General features: G+C 37.8%; 1 protein-coding gene across 5 annotated transcripts in view; it reads right to left on the reverse strand.

The window, feature by feature from the left end:
• MIGA1 (mitoguardin 1) overlaps positions 1-20,278 on the reverse strand; it is a 91,759-nt gene that overhangs the window by 54,949 nt on the left and 16,532 nt on the right. For all 5 annotated transcript variants that reach the window (XM_029947222.1, XM_029947220.1, XM_029947225.1 and 2 more), the window contains exons 3-7: positions 16,986-17,163; positions 15,156-15,292; positions 12,151-12,277; positions 8,708-8,841; positions 7,611-7,734 (exon numbers count right to left, since the gene is read on the reverse strand). In XM_029947222.1, coding sequence (XP_029803082.1) covers positions 7,611-7,734; positions 8,708-8,841; positions 12,151-12,277; positions 15,156-15,292; positions 16,986-17,163 — 700 coding nt within the window. The remainder of the gene's footprint in view (positions 1-7,610; positions 7,735-8,707; positions 8,842-12,150; positions 12,278-15,155; positions 15,293-16,985; positions 17,164-20,278) is intronic.

Here is a 20,278-nt window from a genome sequence, read left to right on the forward strand (position 1 = left end):
TCGTAGTGCGGTCCACAGAACATTTACAAAGGACACTCAGTATTTCTCAGTATTACCAGCTGCAGCCGCACCGCCTAGAGCAAACAGTTTATAATTCACCAGGCCCACAGTTTTGAAACTAAATGATTCTTGATTAATATTTTTTAAATTTTGGGGACTTGCATTATTTAAAATTTTTAGTATAAAGTGATATTTTGCTAACTTAAACTAATTCAAAGTCATGAAAACTTACTTAAAATTAGCATATCAAAAACTATCCTGTATTTTTAACAGCTTTACTGAAGTATAATTTACATACCATAAAACTTCCCCCTTTTAAGTGAGTTTCAGTAAATGAGTTGTGCGGCCATTACCATAATCCAGTCATACATCATATCATACATGGGGCTCCTGGGTGACTCAGTTGGTTAAGCATCCCACTTCAGCCCAGGTCAGGATCTCCTGGTTTGTTGGTTCAAGCCCCACATTAGGCTCTATGCTGACAGCTCAGAGCCTGGAGCCTGCTTCAGATTCTGTGTCTCCCTTTCTCTCCAACCCATCCCCACTCATGCTGTATCTCTCTCTTTCAAAAATAAATAAACGTTAAAAATTTTTAAACAATCATACTATACACTTATTAAACTATTATCAACCTCACCTACGTAAAGTAACCAAATAACTCACAATACCAGCAACTCGAAAGGTTTTTGGATCTGCTGTTTTTAAAAAAGAGAAGATTTAATCTACTTTCAATAAACACAAAATTATTTAACAAGAAAAATGCTAAAATCATTTTAAACATATTGAAAGAATCATGCTGAGGAGGACTTCAACTGTCCTACCTGGTCATCTCGTCCACAATGTTAACCCGGCAGACTACTACAGATAGTACCGATGGAAAATTAAGCAGAGTCCCTGTTTATGTTTTGTACTCCAAATTAGTGAAGTTTTGCTGAGGTTCTACTATAGTTAATAAAACCTGACACATGTTGCTTCTAAAATGAAGATGATTTGCAAATGAGTATAAAACCAGCTATAAATACATGATAGCTAAAACTCACCTACAAAATAGCTCTTAATATTTCTCAAAAAATATGAACTATCAGCCTCGTTTTTAAAAATTTGTTTTTACATTTTCCTAAACTACTGGTTAAGTATATAAATACACATTCATTTTGGCATGATATATAACAAAGTATTCCATTATCTTCTTGTGATAAAAATGAAAAAAATGAGAATGAACAATCAGTTGAACCTATAGCTGGCTGAACAACCAAGTGTCTTGAGTGACCTAAGGCAACTTGAAAGTATCTGTCTCAGATCTCTGACTTTGGCTTTGTCCACTTTATGATATTGTGACATAATAGTATATATGTAGTCCAAATTCCAGGCATAGTGCTCCGAAAACCCTTAGGATTTCCCAAGTGATACGGGTGAGAGAAGCATCTTTGTTATCCATACTCAGCTCCTTTCAACCATATTAGAATTTATGCTCATGAATGACTCTTGGAAGTGGGAGAAGGTTGCCAAGGGAACCAACTATATAACTAGAAGGCTGGAACTTTCAGCTCCAAACCATATCCCTGAGGGAAGAAGAGCTGAGGATCGCATTAGTCACCGATGGCTGATTTCATCAGCCATGCCAACAAACTAGGGTCCAAAGAGATACCAAGTTAGTGAACACATCGAGGTGTGGAGGCTTGTGCACCTGGAGAGAGCATCAAGTTCTAGGCCTATTCCTCACACCTTGCCCTATGCATCTCTTCCATTTGATTGTTCCTAGTTGTACCTTTTATAACAAACTGGTGACAGTAAAGTGTTTCCCGAAGTTCTGTGAGCTGTTCTAGCAAACTGTCAAGCTTAAGGAGGCAATTGTGGGAACTCCTGATTTACAGATGGTTGGTCAAAAATATGGGAAACCTGGACTTGTGATTGGCATGAGAGTGGAAGGCAGTCTTGTGAGGCAGAGCCCTTCATCTATGGGGTCTGTGAAAACCGGAAAGTTACTGTCAGAACTGAATTAGACTGTAGGACACCTAGTTGGTATCTACAGAGAACTGGACAATTGCTTGACATGGAAAACAATGCACCTGGTGTCAGAAGTGTTCTGAGTAGAGGGTGATAAGCTCTCCTTGAAATATTTTTTGTTAATGCTTTCAAGAGCACTGGTGACCAACTAGACCAAACTAGAGACTGACAGCTGAAAGGGATATCAAATCAAAATCTAAACTATCTTAACAATTCAGAATGATGATTCAGCAGTGACAAATTCATAAGAATAATGAATATAACATCTAACTCAGATCCAGGAAAACAAATGCACAGGGACAAATGAGGGAAGGTATGGCTTACCAATAATAAATCTAATAATAACAAAGAAGAATTTAAAAGTTTTAGTAACTGTAAGTTCAATACTAGCAGTGTCAGAAAAGCCAATGTAGTCCTTGGGCTCTGTGATTATAATGTCCAGAATTTTTTTTAATGTTTATTTATTTTTGACAGCATGAGTGGGGTAGGGGAAGAGGAGAGTCTCTCCGAAGAGAGGATCTGAAGCAGGCTCTGGGCTGACAGCAGCAAGCCAGATATGAGGCTTGAACTCATGAATCATGAGATTATGACCTGAACCAAAGTTGGAAACTCAATCAACTGAGCTGCCCAGGTACCCCTAATGTCCAGAATTTCTACTTCAAGATAGTAGATGAGCATAGGCATTTACTTCCCCTTTTCCCCAAAGGCCCACTGAAAGTGACAGAAAAAAAATTTTTTAATAGGGAAAATTATAGCATCACTGGAAAACATGAAAAGGCATCAGTGGACAAGAAATGTTAATGAATACCTTGAAATTAGCAAATACAGGAGGAGGCAGGTAGAATAAGAACAACAACAAAAACGCCACAGCCTTCCAGAGTGCCCCAAAGGTTCCAAATTCCGAGCTGATACACACTGTTACTTTGTACCTAGCATTTTATATGCACTTTTTCATTTAATCCTCATAATTATTTTGAAAATAGGTATTATATGCCCATTTCTCAGATGAAGAAGGTGACATTTAGAAAAGTTATATAATCACACAGCTAATCAATGGTGAGGCCAGGACTTGAATCCAGTTAAGGTGAATCTGGAGTCTGCTCTGAGTTATTATGCAGTTACAGCCCAAAGGGTCATTCCATTACAGTAATCATTAAAGCACTACGCTAAATACAGCTGGTACTGGGGCGCCGGCTGGCTTAGTCAGAAGACCATGCAACCCTTGATCTCAGAGTTGTGAGTTCGAGACTCACATTAGGTGTAGAGATCACTAACAAAAATAAATAAAACTTTAAATTCATCTGGCACTATTTCCATCAGGTACGAAGAGTAGCTCTCTTCCTTTGTTCTTGAAGTAAACCTTGATAACTTCCTTCTACAAAACAAGTAAAATCTTTCTAGAGTGTGTAGAGGGCCTGACAGAGGAGGAAAGAAAGACACAAGAGTTAACCTCAAATCCCCATACAGATTTGGAAGAAGGAAAAATGTTTTAAGGAAAGGAAGATCCACACTAAATAAATATCACCACAAGAAATATTTCCTTACTTTGGCAGCAGGGGGGTTCCCAGGCTCCCTGCTCCAAGATTACATTTCCTAGTAGGCAGGCTCTGCTCAGAGTTCACAGTCAACCATCCCATTCAAGGAAGGGATCTGTCTTACAAACTGGTGAGGCAATCCAGCATGGTGGTTCAGAACATGAATTCTGAAGTTAGCCTGCCTGGCTCCAAATCTGGGTTCTGCCATGCATCTCTAGGGAAGTTACTCAGTATCTCCTTCCCTCTCTTACCCCACCTGAAAAATGAGGATGATAACTATATTTCTCTTATAAAAGTTGTTGTGACGATTAAGTGAGATAATTTTTACCCAGTGTAGTGCTTCTTTTATACAAGTGCTCAGCAAAGGTCCTGGCACATGGTAACCTGCAAGCAATGGTCTGTGTTAGTTATGAAGTTCAGGGGACAGAGGGGAAAGGAGATAAATTAGATGACAACTGAGAAATCTTCCAACCATGGAAATCTATCAAATTCTTAAGGGAGAAAATTTTTAATTTCATCAAATAAAACAAAGCAAATTCCAAAACAGTGACATATTCACTGAAGTCATGATACTTGGTTTAAATTCAACTCTGAACCTCTGACGCCATTTTATTACCCTGTTTACTTATGACTACTAGCTATAAGTTGCCTCCCAATAATATAAATGTGCAAAATGAATGTGGATTTAGAGAATGAGGAGAGCTGACTTCTAAGCAGTTTTGATTAATACCAATTAACAGCTATAACAAAGCTACCCCCCTACCAGAATCTTGACCATAGATTGAGCTCTTTCAATCCAGAAGTTCAAAAATAGAAATCAGCAATAAGAGAACAATATCCAAAGAATTCCCAGGAAAGAAGATAATAATATAGCTTCCTGTCAACTGGAATCTCCAGGGCAGTAACAGGCCAGGGCATTGCATGGCCACCGGGTAAAGCCGGTCAGCTTAGAAGCCAGTGATAGCCCAAGATGGGAACTTATTCCAAACCTAAACTGATCTAATCTTACGGATTGCTTATGGGTCCCCTCTAGAAATCCTATCCATTTAGAGTTCCAAATTAATAATAATTTACTCAGAAAGAACTTAAAGTTAGGCTCCAGAAATTATGCCATCTGTCTAGGGGACTTCTTATCTGGAAGCACTGTGTACCCAAAGCAGACCTTCTGGGCCAGGGCTAAGAAATCTTTATAACCTGATAACCTAGGAAATCAGAGATGGACTCTGCCAACTGCTATGGTCAGTAGAAAAAAGAAACTTTAGGCACGCCAAATCTGAGATGCACATTAAATAGTAACAAGTGCAAGAACTACACACGTACATGATCCTTACCATGAGCCAGGAAACTGCAGGAAGACAATTAGAACACTGAGGATAAAGCCTCCATTCCCAGAATAAGACATTAAGCCTTGGAGCCCTTTTCCTCTCCCTCCTTCTATTTATAATTTTTTTCCTACTCCTTCTTCTCTTTGGTTTTCCTTGCAACTTAACCACTTCCTATCTTTTCCAGTTGTTCCACTTGAATTATTTTAATATTCCTTCTCTCTGTTCTTTCTAAAATGTCACTCTAGTAAGTTACAAAATGAACTGTATAGAAAGAAACAAATATAAAAAGAAGGCTTTTGGGGACACCTGGGTGGCTCAGTCGGTTAAGCGTCCGGCTTTGGCTCAGGTCATGATCTCACGTTCATGGGTTCGAGCCCCGCATCGGACTCTGTGCTGACAGCTAGCTCAGAGCCTGGAGCCTGCTTCAGATTCTGTATCTCCCCCTCTCTCTGACCCTCCCCTGTTCCCACTGTCTCTCTCTGTCTCTCAAAAATAAAGAACATTAAAAAAATTTTAAAAAAAAGAAGGCTTTCACAAATTCTATTTGTTGACATGAATACTGTCTACTTTTTTCTGGCCTGTAACCTCTAAATGACAAACCCAACATTATGCCCATGATAAGAGCAGAGCAACTACTAAAAAATACTCAAGTCTAATGAATAATTTTAGTAACAATATAGTATGAAAGCACAAAGAACAAAATTAATACAAAGAGGCCTCATATAACATTATGATATATAGAGTAATTATTTTTTTAACATTATTATTATTTTTTTTAGTAATCTCTACACCAACAAGGGGCTCAAACTCATGACCTCAAGATCAAGAGTCATACTCTCCTCCAACTGAGCCAGCCAGGGGCCCCTAGACAGTAATCCTTAATTCTAATAAAAATAAAATCTTTTAGCTAAATTAAAAATAAATAGATATGTAAGTATCTCAAAATGCAGCCACTTTTAGTATATTATGTTCAGAAAAAATGTGGAAAAACTTAACACTCCTTGACTGTTTTTATTCCTTACAAGAAAATATGGGGCTCAGTTGGTTGAACGTCGACTTCGGCTCAGGTCATGATCTCTCAGTTAGTGGGTTCGAGGTCCACGTCAGGCTCTGTGCTTATAGCGAGCTCAGAGCCTGGAGCCTGTCTTCAGATTCTGTCTCTCTCTCGCTCTCTGTCCCTCCTTTGCTTTCACTGTCTCTCTCTCTCAAAAAATAAATAAAACATAAAAAAATTTTTTTTAAATACAATTCTCCTCAAATTAAATTGTTTTTAATGTTTATTATTCGGAAGAGAGAGTGAGAGCAGGAGAGGGGCAGAGAGAGCCAGAGACACAGAATCTGAAGCGGACTCCGAACTGTCAGCACAGAGCCGGATGCAGGGCTTGAACCCATGAACTGTGAGATCATGACCTGAGCCAATGTCAGATGCTTAATTCTCCTCAAATTAAAAAAATTATTTTTACCAAAAAGAGATGTAATATAATCTTGTCTTCATTCTTTGGAGCATTTACAAAATTCAAGGAAGAACTTTTAATGATTCTTTCCTTTGAAGATTTCACTTACAAAGTCTTGTCACAGTTTTTTCTCTTTAAAATAAAAAACAAGGAGGAGTGCCTGGGTGGCTCAGTCAGTTGAGTGTCCGACTTCGACTCAGGTCATGATCTCACAGTTTGTCTGAGCCCTGCATCAGGCTCTATGCTGACAGCTTGGAGCCTGGAGCCTGTTTTGGAGACACAGAATCTCTCAAAAATAAATAAAGTTGCTCGCTCTCTCTCTCTCTCAAAAATAAACATTAAAAAATAAATTTAAAAATAAATAAATAAAATAGGAAGCAAGGGCAATTCCATATAATAATGCATGTCCCAATTGCTAATATCACAATCTCGCTTGAAATTAAAATGGGGTCCAAGACGGGACTCCTGGGTGGCTCAGTCGGTTAAACGTCAGACTTCAGCTCAGGTCATGATCGCAAGGTTCATGGGTTCGAGCCTCATATCAGGCTCTATGCTGAAAGCTCAGGGTCTGGAGCCTATTTCTTTTGGATTCTGTGTTTCTCTCTCTCTCTCTGCCTCTACCCCCTCATGCACTCTCTCTTTCTCAAAAATCAATAATCTTTAAAAAAGATTTTTAAATGTAGTCCAAGAAATAGAGTTACTTAAAATATTTTAAATGTATGCCATGAGCTACATGCACTTTTTTGAGCTGTGCTTCTGTCCCATACTTATATTTCTGTTTATCTTCTTCCTCTCTCCAACACTTAAAAATTCAGATACCTTCACTTAGAATGTAAGTTTAGGGGCACTTGGGTGACTGAGTGTTGGTTCAGCACCCAACTCTTGATTTCAGCTCTGTTCATGATTTCACAGTTTGTGGGACTGAGCCCCATGTGGGGCTCTGTGCTGAGTGTGGAGTCTGCTTGGGATTCTCTCCCTCCATCCCAGCCCCTTCCCTGCTTGCATGCGCATGCACATTCTCTCTTTCTCTCTCAAAATAAATAAACATTAAAAAAAAATGCAATTTTAAAACAAAGTCACAATCCTACCTATACACTCGAAATTATATCTTAGGCACATTAAGTTCACTAGAAAAATAAAACTGAAAGAAAAAACCAGTAAATACAACAGAACTTTTTCTGTTGACTATTTTCTAAAAATATGTAACCATATTAATATACACAAATGATTCTAAGAATAAAGAAGAAATTCACACATTTCATGAAAACCATATAAAATACCCATCTTACCAATATCATTAACAAGGGAATTAGAATCAGATGCCCCCAGTGTGGCTTCGAACTCCTCTTGGAGACGATATGCTCTTTGCAGGAGAGCTTCAAGTTTATGGATAAATTCAGTACTAATAATATCCTACAAGAAGAGAAAAATACATACAGCAAATATTAGATTCTAATGTTAAAATTCTCAATACCTTCCACTCTTAAATGAAAGGCAGAGAAAGTGTGGGATGTGAGGAAGGCCCGTTAGGTGATGAGAGTGCTGGATTCTGGCTGGGCCTTTTTTTTTTTTTTTTTTACTGTCTTTATTTATTTTAGAAAGAGAGAGACAGCATGAGCAGGGGAGGGTCAGAGAGAGAGGGAGACACAGAATCTGAAGCAGGCTCCAGGCTCTGAGCTAGCTGTCAGCACAGAACCCATGAACCGTGAGATCATGACCTGAGCCGAAGTCAGATGCTTAACTGACTGAGCCACCCAGGCGCCCCTCTGGCTGGGCCTTTGGCCAAGTCACCCCAGTTCTCTGGGATTCAGCTTCTCTACCTATAAACTTATGGAGTGGGACTAGACCAGCGGTTCTCAAAGTAAGCTCCCTGACCAGCAGCATCAGTATCATGTAGGAAGTTGTTAGAAACGCAAATTCTCAGGCCCCCCTCACCCCCACCGCAGCCACTGAATTAGAAACTCAAGTCTATTTTAATAAGTCTTTTGGATGATTCTAATACATGCTCAAATTTGAGAGTCACTAGTTGACATGACTGGTAAGTATCAGTCCTGTTCTAATTCTATGCAACTTTTATGAATATAATGGCACTTAATTAAAACAAGGCTTTTAAAAATCCCTTTAGAAATCACAGTAAATCTATATATTTTTAGAAAATCAGGGAACTTGATTATGAATTGCAATTTGGGGATTTAACAACTAACTGACCAGGAAAAAAGCCCAACAAGGCAAACCCCCACAACACACACACACATAGTCCCAAGAGAGGGGGGAAAAAAATCCATTTCTATTAAATGCCACCAAAAGCAAGTATAATGCATCAACATTAAACACTGCTCAATTCTTCCAATATTATAAAGGCCAGTCTCAAGCAAACCCCCCTTACATCTACACTTTCTTCAGCAATGGCATCTCCTGCACCCAATTTAATGGAGCTACAGGCTTCATCTTCAGCCTGCCTATTTCGAAAAGTGAGAGCTTGCTCCCATCGACGTAGTGCCTCTTCAAACAATTCCATGCCTGTAAAATAAGAACAGAAAAATTGTAAACAAAAATATCAATGCCAAAATGAAATCACTAGGGGCTGCAATCGTTTCCATATGGTTATCCACAATGGCACAGTCTGACTATAATTTTGGCACTAAAGAATAATCTTATGCTCACCTGATTTCATAGCAGGATTTTATTTTATTCTATTTATTTATTTATTTATTTATTTATTTATTTATTGAGAGACAAGAGAGAAACAGCACAAGCAGGGGAGGGCCAGAAAGAGAGGGAGATGCAGAATCCAAATACAGGCTTCAGGCTCTGAGCTAGCTGTCAGCACAGAGCCCGATGCAGGGCTTGAACCCAAGAACTATGAGATCATGACCCAAGTCGAAATCGGACACTTAACTGACTGAGCCACCCAGGCGCCCCTATTTTGTTTTATTTTTAAGTAGCTTCACACTGAGCGTGGAGCCCAATGTGAGGCTCAAGCTCACAACTCTGAGATCAAGACCTGAGCTGAGATCAAGAGTCCGACACTTAACCAACTGAGCCACACAGGAGCCCCTTCATAGCAGAATTTTAATTTCCCAATATATTCTAGGCCTATAGTCCTAGTCAACCAAAAATCAGAGAGAAATGACTAATAGGTTTTCTTTTTTCTTTTTTTAAGTAACTCAAATATGTATGGTGCTTGGGATTTTTCTAGAATTCTGAGTTCATCAAAAGTCCAACAATAATGGCTAACTTTTATATTCACATGACTATCTTTCAAAATACCCACCTAAATTAAAAAGATAGGTAAATAGAAGAAAGTAGTTGTTAAGAAGCTATCATGTTTATAAGAAGTTGTTAGAAGGAAAGAGTAAAACTGAGAAGAAATAGCATACTAAGTCTAGAATAAAGTTTTTCCATGTCAATTTGGATAAATTAATTGCTGAGTCAGTTAAAAATCTAGATACAAGACACTACAAGAACTAAACAAGGGTGATAGTCCAAGTGGAAATTCATATTCCCCCAGCTATACAGCTTTTGTGGGGAAAAAGGTGAGTATGTGCCTCTTTTTCTCCAAGGAAAAAATATCTTACCAAAATAATTATGTACTTGAAACAAAACTGAAATATTTGAAAACTTCAATTTTCCTAGACATATAAAAGAAAAAGATCTTTAAAAGCTGCTTAATCTCAGGGCACCTAGATGGCTCAGTCAGTAGAGCATGCAGCTCTTGATATCCAGTTGTCAGTTTGAGCCCCACTTGGGCATGGAGCCTACTTAAGATAAAAATTAAAAATAAATAAACAAACAAATAAAACAAAAACTGCTTAATCTGGGCAAATCATTCTCAAGATGTTTCTGATATATAGTAGTTAAGGAATACGTCTCCTCTAAAATCATTTCTTCAGTTCTGTGAAGAACCTACAACCCTGAACAAAAAAAGTGTTATTTAAATACAACTCAGTCCTTTCCTTCTTAATTTTCCATAGCAAAGAACCAACTGCTGTGTAGATCTTCCTTCTAAAAACCCCATGTACTTAAAAGACAACTAATGACATCACTACCTACTCTTCTTTCTGCAAGCCTTACAATTCTCGCTCCTTCAACTTTTTCTCACTCCATCTACTCTCTGGCCGTCTGATTATTCGGGTAAACATTAAGGAAGAATGGTGCAATAGCAGAGCTGTCCAAGGATAAAAGCTGTCTCTCAGGAAGAACTGTGTCTCACCTCATTGCGGCACATGCTCAAACCACCATATGCCCTCAGTTTTGTAACAGGAATTCAAACATATTTCACCACTACATCCTTTTAATGTCATCAATCTTGTAAAGGGCTCCCACCAATCTTAATTCTATTATACTGAGACTTGCTGCAGCTTCTCTGGTTTTGCTCCATTTCTCTATAATTCTAACTCTCAATAATCCAACAGAAGCTGAGTGTAGGTTTACTAGACACACAGTAATACAGAACCATAGTCAGCTTAATTCTGAGGAGGCCTTTGGAAAAGACAGCAAAAGAACCACTCTTACATTTTTCCTCATCGGCAGGAATACCTATGGTGATACCACAGGAGATGACATAGTCTAACTCTTCTAGAGTGTGGGAATGCATTCGGAGGTACACAGTCCTACAAATCATTATCTCCTTTACAGTTCATTGGCCAGGCTACCTCAAGTGTTTTTTGGTCTTGTTTTTTTAATTAGTATGCACTTCCATTAAAAGAAATATAGTCTGAAATAGAGTTGCAAACACAGAAAAGCATTAGAAAAAGTATTTGAATCTGAACGGATGTTAAGTTCTCTGCTTCTTTTTCTAGGCTCCAATGATACTCTCTAAACATACTCCTGGTCGAGCCAAGAGGAATACTAAAATGTGAAACACAGTCCTTTTGTTTTAACATCTTTTCTGGATATAAGAACACAGGGCGCCTGGATGGCTCACTCGGTTAAGCTTCCAGCTTTGACTCAGGTCATGATCTCACTGTTCCTGAGCTTGGGCCCCCATGTCAGGCTCTGTGCTGACAGCTCACAGAGCCTGGAGCCTGTTTCAGATTCTATGTCTCCCTCTCTTTCTCTGCCCCTCCCACACTCATACTCTGTCTCTCTCTCAAAAATAAATTCACATTAAAATTTTTTTTTAAAAAATACAAATGATAGCTAGCTAGATAAAAAACAGATTAAATAAAGTGGACTCTGATAGACTCATTAGATAAGAATCAAGAGATCAGGTTAAATGAGTGAAACAGTCTGAATAATAGCCACCCAAAGGTCAAGTCTTAGTCTCTGGAACATTACCTTACAAAGAAAGAAAAGGGGTCTTTGCAGATGTGATTGAATCAAGGAACCTTAAAATTAATTGAGAAATTTAACATGGGGAGATATCCTGGATTATTTGGTGGGCCTTAAATCCAATCACAACTGTCCTTATAAGAGGCAGAGGGAGATTTGACACACACAGAGGAGGTGATGATGGGAGGTAGAGACTGGAGTCACAAGGCCACAAGCCAGAAGCCATCAGAAGTTGGGAATGGCAAAGCACAGAAACTCCCCTAAACCTTCGGAGGAAGCACAGCCCTAATGATACCTTGACTTCAGCCCAGTGATAATGATTTCAGATTTCTGGGCGCCAAAACTCGGAGAGAATACATTTCTGCTACTTAAAACACCAAGTTTGTGGTAATCTGTTAGAGCATCCTCCAGCAATAGCTTATGTTATATATACCATATTCAACAGATACGAGAATATTTAAAAATTATGTTGCTTCCCAGAGAACAATTCATCATTATTTAGTTTCACATGAAATGTGAGCATAGCATCTTAAGACATTATTCAGTTATTCCTACCCATCAAGTATAGGTTCTCAGGAGTGGTCACGGGAATATTGACAAGTTTCATATCATCTTCATCTGGTTTGTCCCAGGAGTTAGAATTGCCACAGGCACAGCTATGGCAAGAATTGACGCTCTGGACCTAAAATTAAGATCAACAGCAGCTGCTTCAAAATCTCTTTTATGACAGTATTTTGCCATCTTTTATATTTATAAATTATTTATATAAATCCTGTTCCTGGTAAAACAACCCATGTAATCCCTCCCTGAAGAAATAAATCTGATTATATTCAAAGTTAGGAGTCACAAGACCCTAAGTATTTTAAGCCTTTGTTTGCTCAAAAATACACAAATAGAAGAGTATTTCACACTAAAATAAGTTATTTCCATTAAAAAGCAGTTACTTTTATAATTTACTGTTTTATTAAATATTTTCTTATGAATTTTATCCACGCCTACTTTGATTTGAGGTAACTAGCTTCTTTCCCTTTTACAATTTAACAGCGCTGATTCTGCTAAACAGTAACTAAACCTGAAAAGCCTCTATCATCTTCCTTTCTCTAGCAAGGTGCACTGAGCCAATCATCTCAGTCACCTTTATGGAGATGACTCCCAAGTCTCTGCCTCTAATTCTGTCCTTTTTCTTTTTTTCTTTTTCTTCTCAAAGAGAGAGTGAGCATAAGAGCAGAGAGCAAGAGCAGGGGAGAGGAATAAAAGGAAAGAAACAAAGAATGTCAAGTCGGACACTCAACTGACTGAGCCACCCAGGCACCACCCCTCCAGGTCTGTCCTTTATTTATTTATTTTTTTATGTTTACTTATTTTTGAGAGAGAAGGAGAGAAAGTGAGAGTGAGGGGAGGGGCAGAGAGAGACATACACAGAGAGAGACAGAGAGTCCAATGCAGATTCTAGCCAATACAAGCTCAGCGTGGGGCTCAAACCTGCAAACCGTGAGTTCATGCCCTGAGTTGAAGTCTGATGTTCAACCGAGTGAGCCACCCAGGCACCCCCAGGTTCTGTCCTTTTTAGAGGCACCTGGATGGCTCAGTCGGTTAGGTGCGACTTCAGCTCAGGTCACGATCGTGCTCGTTCGTGCCCCACGTGCTGATAGCTCAGAGCCTCAAGCCTACTTCAGATTCTAGGTCTCCCTCTCTCTGCACCTCTCCCGCTCACATTCTGTCTCTCTCTGTCCCTCAAAAATAAATAAATGTTAACATTTTTTTAAAAGAACTCTGAGCCTGGGTTGCCTGGCTGGTTTAGTCGGTAGAGCACAGGACTCTCAGTCTCAGGGTTGTGAGTTCAAGCCTCAAGTCGGGCATGGAGCCTACTTAAAAATATACAGGGGCACTTGGGTGGTTTAGTCAGTTAAGCATCTGACTCTTGATTTGGTTCAGGTCATGATCTCACAGTCCATGAGACTGAGCCCTACGTCAAGCTCTGTACTGTCAGCGCAGAGCCTGCTTGAGATTCTCTCTCCCCCTCTCTCTCTGCCTCTTCCTTGCTTGAGTTTACATGCACACATACTCTCTCTCAAAAATAAAAAATAAATAAACATCTTCTAAAAATTTGGTGTATTTTTAGGCATTTAAGAATGGGGCAGCTTGATATTCCAACAACACAGAGAAGAAAACTACAGAATATGGTGTTCAGTAAACTATTTAAGATAATAAATATACATGATAGTCCAGACATACACACCCAGAAGTATAGATGTAAGAAATTACTAATGTTGTTTGTCTCTAAGAAGGGGAACTGAGAGGATAGGGAGCATATTTATTACTGTAAAGTTTTTTGCCTCTTTATTTAGTAGTGAGTGTATATCTACCTATTTAACAAATATTTAAACCATATTAAATTAAAAAAAAACACTAATTTTATTCCTCACTTGTCAATCAATACTGTATCGATGCTTCAAAGAATAAGGTGAGGAATTCCACACTTGGCTTCAGCAAGCCACATACTTTCACCTACACAGGCTCATTTTGTGACCTAGTATAAAGTCTGGCTGTATCTTCCAGCATTTTTGCAGAACATCTTGTTTTTCTGTTTAGTTTTGTGTGTGTGTGCATGTGTGTTTTTATTTAATATTTTAGAGAGAGAGAGAGAGAGAAAGAGAGAATCCGAGCAAGGGAAAGGGGCTAGGGAGTGAGAGAGAATCTTAATTAAGCAGACTCCACACTCAACACAGAGCTCAACCTGGGGCTCCATCTAATGACCCTGGGATCATGCCTTGAGTGGAAGTCAACCAACTGAGCCACACAGGCACCCCAAAAACATCTTGTTTGAAGCAATACTTCCACATCAACACTATTCTTACAGGACCCCATGTGCCCTTATCACGTACTCAGAGAAAGCTGGAACCAAACTGGCTGGGTATTTAGCAAAAGAAAAATTTTACTTGCCTAAAGAAAACAGACTCAACAAGATGATTTAAGGTTCTTTCCATACTAAGAGCTATCTATAATTATAAGACATTAATTTTTTTTATTTTTTTAATGTTTTTATTTATTTTTGAGAGAGAGACAGCATGAACAGGGGAGGGTCAGAGAGTGAGGGAGACACAGAATCCCAAGACAGGCTCCAGGCTCTGAGCTAGCTGCCAGCACGGAGCCTGATGTGGGGCTCAAACCCACGAACTGGGAGATCATGACCTGAGCCAGTCAGACGCTTAACTGACTGAGCCACCCAGGCACCTCTATGATAATATGACATTTAAAAAAATTTTTTTCTTTTAAGTTTTATTTTTATTTATTTTGAGAGAAAGATAAAGAGCAAGTGGGGGAGGGGCAAAGAGGGAGGGAGACAGAATCCCAAGCAGGTTTCATACTGTCAGTGCAGAGCCTGAAGCAGGGCTCAAACTCATGAACCATGAGATCGTGACCTGAGCTGAAGTCGGGACATGGACGCTTAACCAACTGAGCTACCCAGGTGCCCCTATAATCATATGACATTTAAACCAATATATAACAATTGACACAAAAGCAAACCTATAAAATAATAAATTTTTTTCTTTACTTACGGAGCCTAAACTCTGTGCAGAACCTGAGTATTTACTGAAAAGTCCTCCATTAGCATAGTTACAAGACTGAGATCCTTTGTCTTTGGCAGAACTTAAAGATAATGTCAAATTTTGTCTACTACTGGAACAACTTGAACCTATCAAACAAATACATCAATAACATTAGAAGTATCAGTAACTCCAATGATAAATTTCTGATAAAATTTCAAAATTTCCATTATATTCCTTCAGAAAGCTTCTAACTTTAAAACGTATTTCCCTGAATTGCATAAATAATATATTAAGTATACACCATTATTAAAAATCTACTTCTTTTTACAATTATTTCTAACACTGCTAAAATCTGCTTCCTAAATGAGGAATAAAATATTCATCTAATTAGGGTGATATTTGAATGACCTATTATAATTGATATAAAAATACTGGCAACTGTGAATATTCAAGTTACAAATTAACAAAATATAAGCACTTTTTCCCCTGAATTACATCTGTCCCATGTCCCTACTGCATTACCTTGTAATTCGTTTTTTTCCTTTTTCTGTATCCCCTAACCATCTATCTACCCATCTATGGCTGACGTTGTATCTCAGTCTATCTTAATGCAGTAGGTAAGACACTCCTCAATTCAATTCCTGGGACTTATATGGCCCTGAGAAGGTCACTTCAGTTTTCTTCATCTCAATTTTCTTTATGTCCAAAATGGAAACAATAACACAGGATATAGTCCAAATTCATAGGATTGTTATAAAAGTTAAATAATGCAGTGAATATGCAGCATTTAGCACTATGCCTGAGATCTAATAAAATCTCATTAAGTGAAAGCCATCAATATTGTAATGTTCACTGTAGTTGGCACAAAAATAGTCATTCATTATTTAATTGCTGGAAAAATTAATCACAAAACCATATGATATTCTAAATAATAAATTAAAAATAATTAAAAATTTTCAAATAAGAAATCTGGCATGCTCAAGAAGTTATTGGTTTTTCTTAAAAATTTTTAATGTTTTATTTTCAAGAGAGAGAAAGAGACAGAATTTGAGCAGGTGAGGGGCAGAGAGAGAGGGAGACACAGAAACCAAAGCAGACTCCAGGGTGTAAACTGTCAGCCCAGAGTCCAATGGGGGGCTCAATCTCACGAACCATTAGTTCATGACCTGAGCCGAAGTTGGACACTTAACCAACTGAGCCACCCAGGCGCCCCAAGAAGTTACTGTTATGGATACAGTATGGTAATATGTACCATATCTCTAACAAAAATTACAGGTCTTTTAAAGGCCAGCAATTCTACTTCTATACTAAGAAAATAATCAGACAAGTATATGCAAAGAAAGGAAAACATTCTAAAAGGACCAACAAGAAACTGGTTAAATAAATTAGCGTATATGTTTATAAATTTAACACTAAATATACATATTAAAAACAATAGCAGAAATATATTTATTGACTTAGAAAAACATTTTATATATTGTTAAATATTTTAAAAGGAGGCTACAAAAGGTGTAATAATTTTATTTAAAATACATACATCAGTTGCTTATATATAATATAAAATTATATATCTCAATAGACTTAAATGCAAATAGAAATGGATAGATATATGCCAATGTATTATAAGTCATTACTTCTGGGTAGCGGAATATCAAGTGATTTTAATTCTTTGCTTACTTACCCGTATGTTCTGTTCTTTCTAAAATGAATTATGTATAATCTTGGAATTAAATATTAAGGAAAGACCTTTTGGAGGCTACAACACAGAAATCACTGCACCCCAGTTATGATTTATATATAAAATTTCTCTGTAGACTCGATTCGGCTATCTCCACATACCTTTGTCTGATGCTGCTCTTTTAGTGTATTCAAGTACGAGGTGCTCTGGCTCCCAGGGTAATATTTTTCCTTTCTTCTTTCCACGTTTTCTTTTAAAGTGATGGGCCAGAAAAATTACAGATACAGCACTCACTGCAGTTACCACAAACAGTTTTTTTGCTACTGGCGAAAATCTTATCTGGAAAAGATGCAGTTAGATTAAAAGAAAACTTCTTATATTTGTTCACTTAAAACAAAGATGTAGGAGGAAAACTTGTTCTTTTTATTAATTTTTTATTTTTATTAATTTTTAATTCTTTTAACATTTATTTATTATTGAGCGACAGAGCATGAATGGGGGAGGGGCAGAGAGAGAAGGAAACACAGAATCCGAAGCAGGCTCCAGGCTCTGAGCCGTCAGCACAGAGCACAACATGGGGCTCGAACCCACGAGTGATGAGATCGTGACCTGAGCCAAAGTCAGACGCTTAAACAACTGAACCACCCAGGTGCCCCAGAGGAAAACTTATTCTTAAGACAACCTAGTTCTAACTACTACCAAAAGAATATTATTTCACTCTTTGGATGACAGCTCAAATGAAAGCTGTCACTCTTTGAATGACATTTTAAGAGCAAATTAAATGTATTATAATTTTTAAAGTCTTAGGTAAGTAAACAGTATTACAACAAAAGTCAAAAGAAGCACAAAATAATTCAACTCCATTAAAACCTGTTGAACAACTAATGATTAATTCATGCAACTAACTGAATCGTAGCAAGATTTTAAATTACAGGAATGATTAATTCACAGATTAATTTATGTTTTTTTATGTTTATTTATAATTGAGACAGAGAGAAACAGAGCATGAGTAGGGGAGGGACAGAGAGAGAGGGAGATACTGAATCCAAAGCAGGCTCCAGGCTCTGAGCTGTCAGCACAGAGCCAGACGGGGAACTCTAACCCACAAACTGTGAGATCATGATCTGAGCCAAAGTTGATCACTTAACCAACTGAGCCACCCAGGTGCCCCTGTATTTATTTTTAATGTTTGTTTATTTTTGAGTGGGAGAGAAATAGCACATGAGTGGAGGAGGGGCAGAGAGAGAGAGAGGGAGACACAGAATCTGAAGCAGGTTCCAGGCTCTGAGCTGTCAACACAGAGCCCTATTCAGGGCTCGAAACCACAAACTATGAGATCACGACCTGAGCTGAAGTTGGTTGCTTAACCGACTGAGCCACCCAGGTGCCTCAGTTCAGAGTTTTAAAACAAACCAGTTTTTTTTTTTAATATCTGGAAATCTGAGCAAACATGAATTGACTTGATTTTTAAATACTATCTAAATAAGCCCTTTTATGCATGAATTATTCAACAAATATTTACTCAGCATTTTACAAAGTACCACACTATGCTATGAAAATTAAAATTAAAATTATTGTAATTCTATTCAAAAAGCAATTATCAAATGTCTTTCATTGATCAGGAAGCACTAGATATGGAGGACAGAGATCTGCTTGCCTCAAGCAGTATGTTATAATAGAGATAAATATATTCACAAAAAGTATATGCTAAGTATTCACATCAAAGCAAGAGGTAATTTGTCTTGGGGGACAGACACAATCACCTAAGATACAGGAGAACTATAAAATAAAGCTATAATCTTGGGGTATAGAGGGCTGGAAAGAGTGTCACTTCCAACTATAACATCAAAAAAGCCAGACAAATGGCAAGTTTTCAATTTTTCTTGGACCCATCACAATGCTGAGGACAGAGAGCAACCAATTGGCCCCAAAATTAAGAAGATGCAAGTATCTGCAGGAAGTGATAGGGTGTAAGTACTGGCATGCAGAGATAAAACACAGTAGGACATCAGTAAAAAGAGTTCATCTAGTATGGCTGGCAAATTGGTGGAAACAATAAGCATTGGTGAGAGAGGGTAAAGCAGAGGGGATGCTGCAAATATGGGGGAAATCCACACTTTTTGCAGTTTTATCTTGACAAATTCCACCAGTCACTACTCACAGAAAAGACTGTAAAAGTCCTAAGTCTCCCTAATGGTACAGAACTAGGGGTGGGAAACAGGAGTTTGTGCGGAGGGGCATGAACTATATCAATACCCTTTGCTATTCCCTCAAAAGAACAAAAGACATAAACTGTAGGATGCAGTTTTAACTTTCAAAGGAAATAAATAGCATTAAATACTTATATTAAAGAAGTAAGGTAAAAAATCCATAATCTGAGTTTTTAACTTGAGAAACTAGAAGACAGAAAAACAAATCCAATCTAAAGCAAGTAGAAGACAGGAGGTAAAACACTAGGCAGAACTCAATGAAAAAGAAAACTAAATCAATAAAATCAAAAGCTGATTTTAAAAAATCAATACGTTCACTCCCTGGTTTTGGCAAAAAATAAAAATAAAAACAAAAATTCAGCAAAATGGACAAACCTGAAGCCAGTCTGACCAAAACAAAAGAGGAGAGAAAGAAAGTGAGAAAAGATGAAAAGACACATATTACCAAAATCAGAAATGAAAGAGGCATTGTCACTAAAGATCTCACGGATATGAAAAGGATTACTATGAACAACTCTATGGTTACATATGTACTAAAGAAATCAAATATGTAGTTAAGTAAAATCTTTTAACAAGACTATAGGGCAAATTTTACCAAATATTTAAGAAAGAAATATCAATTCCATTCAATGAGGGAATACTTCCCAATCATATCTGAAGCCAGCATTATTATTAATATCATACCAAAGACGTTACAAAAGAATTATAGACTAATATCTATAATGTAGATATTTTTTAAAAAGTCCTTCACAAAATAGTAACACATTGAATCCAGCAACATGAAATAAATCAATAAGGGTGCCTGGGAGGTTCAGCTAATTAAGCCTCTAATTCTTGGTTTCTGCTCAGGTCATGATCTCAAGGTTTGTGGGACTGTGCCCCACATCAGGCTCCACGCTGACAGCACTGCTTGGAATTCTCTCTCAAAATAAACAAACTTAAAAAAAAATGAATACAATATACAACCAAGTCCTGTATATCCTAGGAATGCAAATCTGGTTCAACATTCAAAAATCAATGTAATTTACTATAATAGCACACCAAGAAGAAAAGCCAAAATATAATCTCAATAGATTCAAAAAGAACATTTGAGGGCACCTGGATGGTCAGTCAGTTAAGTGTCTGACTCTTGGTTTTAGCTCAAGTCATGATCTCAGGAGCACATTGGGCTCTGAGCTCTCAGTATGGAGCCTGCTTAGGATTCTCTCTCCCTCTCCTTCTGCCCTTCCCCCATTCACTGTCTC

This window comes from Suricata suricatta, chromosome 8, assembly GCF_006229205.1.
Source record: "Suricata suricatta isolate VVHF042 chromosome 8, meerkat_22Aug2017_6uvM2_HiC, whole genome shotgun sequence".
Lineage (NCBI taxonomy): Eukaryota > Metazoa > Chordata > Mammalia > Carnivora > Herpestidae > Suricata > Suricata suricatta.